Source organism: Lynx rufus, unplaced genomic scaffold (genome assembly GCF_022079265.1).
Source record: "Lynx rufus isolate CCGP_SWC_20201006 ecotype Redwood Valley unplaced genomic scaffold, mLynRuf1.p SCAF_36, whole genome shotgun sequence".
Taxonomy (NCBI): Eukaryota; Metazoa; Chordata; class Mammalia; order Carnivora; family Felidae; genus Lynx; species Lynx rufus.
The window spans coordinates 654,653-658,838 of NW_025814852.1; the positions used below are offsets into that span (position 1 = coordinate 654,653).

General features: G+C 68.3%; 1 protein-coding gene across 1 annotated transcript; it reads right to left on the reverse strand.

Moving 5' to 3' along the window:
• Window positions 1-1,051: 1,051 nt before the first annotated feature.
• Window positions 1,052-3,754, reverse strand: TOR4A (torsin family 4 member A). Its single transcript, XM_047093862.1, has 2 exons — window positions 3,192-3,754; window positions 1,052-2,463 (listed from the first exon to the last, which is right to left on the reverse strand). The coding sequence occupies exon 2, from the start codon at window positions 2,424-2,426 to the stop codon at window positions 1,176-1,178; it is 1,251 nt and encodes a 416-aa protein (XP_046949818.1). The 5' UTR covers window positions 2,427-2,463; window positions 3,192-3,754; the 3' UTR covers window positions 1,052-1,175.
• Between the last annotated feature and the right edge of the window lie 432 nt (window positions 3,755-4,186).

Genomic DNA, 4,186 nt, shown 5'->3' on the forward strand with positions numbered 1-4,186 from the left:
GGGGGGGGTGCCGCACAGCCCGGCGCCCAGTCAACTCGAGCTTCGCCTCTGCGGGGCCCTTCCCTCTGCCCCGGGTCCCCCTTTGGGATTCGCCGTGGCCGGGGTCGCCGATGACGTGTGTGCACGTGTCCCCGGCCCTCAGGCTGTGTGTGCCCTCCTCCAGGATGAGCTGGGCCTGCTGCGGGGACCCGGGCGACAGGGAGACGCGGGACACGCCCCCGCGACCTCCGCGGCCCGGGCGGACACAAGCGGCCACTGGGCGGCAGCACTGAGGCCATCCCAGGGCGCGGGGGACGCGGGGCTGCGAGACCGAGTGGGGGTCGCTTGGACGCGACCGCCGCCCTCCAGGAGCACCCCCCCCCCCGCGCGCACAAACAACGCCCACCGCGCCCGAAAAGCGACAGGGGTCTGGAAACCTCTGCGGTCGAGTCTAAAGGATCTCTACCTACAGGCCTCCCCCAGTCACCGACCTGAAGCCAGTTGGTGGCCAGGGCAGGGGGATCGGAGAAGTCAGCGCCCCCCCCCCAACTTGGGCCCTGCCATCTACCGCTGGCACCGCGAGATCCCCCCCCACCTTCCAGAGCGTTCAGGGGATTCCAATGGATCAATTCATTGTGTGTGGACTCCCATCCCCCCTATTGCCTCCCAGGGAGCTCCTGGGCCCCAGAGTCCGGGAGAAATCCGGGGAGTCCATGCCATTCTCCTGGCTGGAGAAGCACCCAGGACTTTGGTCCCACAGGGTGGGGAGGGGGGTGCCGCGCGGACTGAGAGAGAGAGAGAGTGTGTGTGTGTGTGTCTGATGGCTGCGGCAGCCATATCCAGCCGCAGAGGACCAACTAGGTGACCCTGGGAGCTACTTTCTCTGAGGCCATACAGCCTCGGTACCGATGCCTGCGATGAGGGGCACACAGCAGGTGCTTAGGAATGTGGGCTAGGGCCGGGAGGTGGCAGACTGGGGGCACTGATGGGGGAACTGTGACTCGAAGTGGGGGCTCGGAGCGGAGCCACCCCCACCAGCCTCCCAGCGTGAACCACGGGTTAGGGAGGGCGGTGGGGGCTATAAACAGATTTATTAGGGGCCTCAGGCAAATCCACAGGGTCCCCTTGGGGACCGAGATGTCCCCAAGATGTCCCCTCGTGCCCACAAGCGTCCGCCGTGTCCAGCCGGGCCCCTGCTACAAGAGGTTCACGGTGGCCACCACCTGCTTGCATCCAGTGACGGCGAACTCGCGGCCAGCCACGCGGTAGTACTTGAGCTGCGCGGCCAGGAGCTCGGCCCGGGCCTGCTCCGGGAAGAAGCCCTCCCCGGCCATCTCGTCCCGGAAGCAGTTGACCACGGCCCTCTTGTCCAGCAGCAGCAGGGGCACGATGGCCGCGGCCTGCCACAGCGGGTGCTCGCGGACCAGGAGCGCCCGCAGGCCGGCGCGCAGCTCCTCCTCGGCCCGCACGGCGGCCACCGCATCCCAGTCGCCGTGAACACCGCGGGCGCCGTCGGGGCGCGGGGGCAGCGCGCGGGACGCGTTCTGCAGCACGAAGCGCGTGATTTCCGCGCCGCCCGCGCTGCTGAGGAGCACGTAGATGGCGTTGTGGAAGTGGTGGGCGCGCTGCGGCTGCAGGAAGCCGTGCAGCTCGTCCAGCAGCGCCAGGGGCAGGAGCTCCGCCTCATCCAGCACCACGAGCGGGGTCTTCTCCTCCGCTTCGGCCCGCTCCACCACGCCGGCCACCAGCCGGGCCAGCTCCTCACGGCAGTCCTGCGCAGCGCGCGCCTTGGGGCAGTGGTGCCGCGCGTGGTACTGCAGCACGAGCGCGCCGTCCTCAAGCACCGCGCGGAAGTGGCGCGCCAGCAGGCGGCCCACGTGGCTCTTGCCCACGCCGCTGGGCCCGTGCAGCGCCAGAAGCAGCGGGCGGCTGTGCACGTGCGTGGCCAGGTAGTCCCGCAGCAGCGCCACGATGCGCCCCACGGCGGCCGGCTGCCCGAACACGGCGCGCTGCAGCGCCTTCTCCAGCCCGTCGAGGTCGTAGCGCTGCGCGTTATCGTCCAGGTTCTCGATGGCGTTGAGCACCTGGAAGCCCACGATGGCCACGAGCAGCAGGAGGCAGCGCTGCGCGCGGCTGCGGCGCTCTGCGTGAGGCCGGTACTTGCGCGAGGTCTCCGGGTAGAGCACCACACGACTGCGTCGGCGCCTCTTGCGCGGCGTCCTGGACGGCGGCTCCGGGCCGTCGAAGGTGAAGAACCGGGGCTGGTCCGGGTCAGCGTGCGGCGCCCCGGGCGCGGAAGCCGACCCCGAGCCGGGCGGCTGGGGGCGCCGCTTGCGCAGGAGGCACACGCGGCGGCGCAGACGGACCACTGCGCGCAGCGGCGCGATCACGCTCGGGCGGGGGACGCCGGGGCCCGCGGCCTCCAGACTGGGCTGGCCGCTGTCCATGGCGCAGGGGCGGCGCTCCGCATGCAGGTCGCCCTCCCTGCAACAGGAAGATGGGGAGGGTCTCCAGACGTCGGCATGGCCGACTGGGACCCTTCCCTGGAGCGACGTCCCTCCTCTGGGAGGTCCCCAGGGAGTGCGGAGCGCGGGGGAAGGGTGACTCCTCGTGCCGGCCTCGCCCGGCTGACCAGGAAGCGGCTCCCCGCAGGGCCCCATGCAAATCTCTCGGGTCCTCCCAGGAACAGCCGCGGGCCTTGAGGAAGTGGCGGCGCGGGGAGGGCGCAGCTTATCGGGCAACCACCCGGCTTCCTGGAGAAGTCGGTGCTAGCTGGCGCCGATTAGGGGTAAAGAAGGGTCAAGGCCCGGCCCCGCTGCCCATCCCTCCCTCCCTCCCGCCCGCCCGCCCCGCCCGCAGCTCGGCCTGCCAGGCGCCAGAGGCTCTCTGAATCCCAAGTGGGAACCAAGGGGAGCAGGGACCCTGGCACCGCCAGAATCCAGAGACATTCCCCCGTGCACTTAAGAACACTTGGGGGGGGGGGGTCGATCAGGAACTTCTGCTTTTGAGAATGGGCCCAGGCCTCCCACCCCCCACACCCCCAAAACAGGGATCCTCCCTGCACCCCAGTGAACACACATGGAGTGGCAGCAGAGAACCCCCAGACACTAGTAGGGTGGGGTGCAGAGACAAGAGCCAGAGGAGGAAAAGGGCCATTGAGGAGACAGAGCTGAAGAAAGGACTGATGCCCTGGTCTCCAACCCACCCCATACCTGCAGCTGAGTCAGGTTAAGTTCCTGCTGGCCCCCAGCCCACCAAGGGCAGCCCCCTGCAGAGGCCAGATGCTGAGGCCGCAACTCAGGACACAGAAAATACCAGCTTCCTGTCGAGGGTCCCGATGGGGTCAGGGGCCTGGCTGGCAAGTTCAGGCCTGGAGGGGTAGCAGCACCTGCAGGTCCCGGGAGCCTTAGGTCGGGAGGAAACTCTGGGGAGGTTTCCGCTTCTGTGCAAAGGAAGTGAGTCAGGGGTGTGGCAAGTGGGCGGGACTTAGGCTGGATGGAGGCGCCAGACGGAGAGCCTGGCTGGCTGGCCCAGGTCCCCTGGCTGGCCATCAGGTCACCTACCCTCCTCAGCCCTGCAGCCCTCCTGGCTGTCCAGGCCCAGGTCACCTGGCAAGGCTTGGGGCATCCCCTCCCCAGAGATCCCACGGACTCCTGCATCTCAGTCTAGCTTCCAAGGAACCCCTGCCTCCCCAGGGGCACTGGCACCTGATCCCCCACATGGAGCGGAGTAGGGCAAGAGCAGAGAGGGTGGGCCGGGCCCCTCTGCCCAGCTGGGTGCCCCCAGTCCCTTCCTATTCCCCTCTCCCCCACCTCCCTCCCCTCCCCTCCCCTCCCGACCCCAACCTGGGGTCATTTCGTTCTCCCCTCCTCCCCTCCCAGGGACTAGGGCTCCATCCCATCTCCCTCTCCTCTTCCCCTGCAACCCCCCCCCCCAGCCTAGAGCCCTCCCATCCCAAGGATAACACACTGGAACAGAAATTCTAGCCCTGGGGTTAGACCCCCATGTGTAGCTCAGGGTCCTGGTCAGGGAGCAAATTTACCAACAACAATTTACCAAGAACAAAGGACTTAGGCAAAGAAGTGGCAGGTGGGGGCTTGTGTGGCCCTGCCCCCCGCCCTAGTCCCATCTCTGCACAGTCGGCCTTCCTGAATGACCTTCTGCTCTTCTCATTCTGACGGGCGGAGCTGGGCCCTTCCAGGCCCAG

Excerpts from the sequence above, each read along its gene's own strand:
- TOR4A (XM_047093862.1), bottom strand. The coding sequence starts at position 2,426 with ATGGACAGCGGCCAGCCCAGTCTGGAGGCCGCGGGCCCCGGCGTCCCC.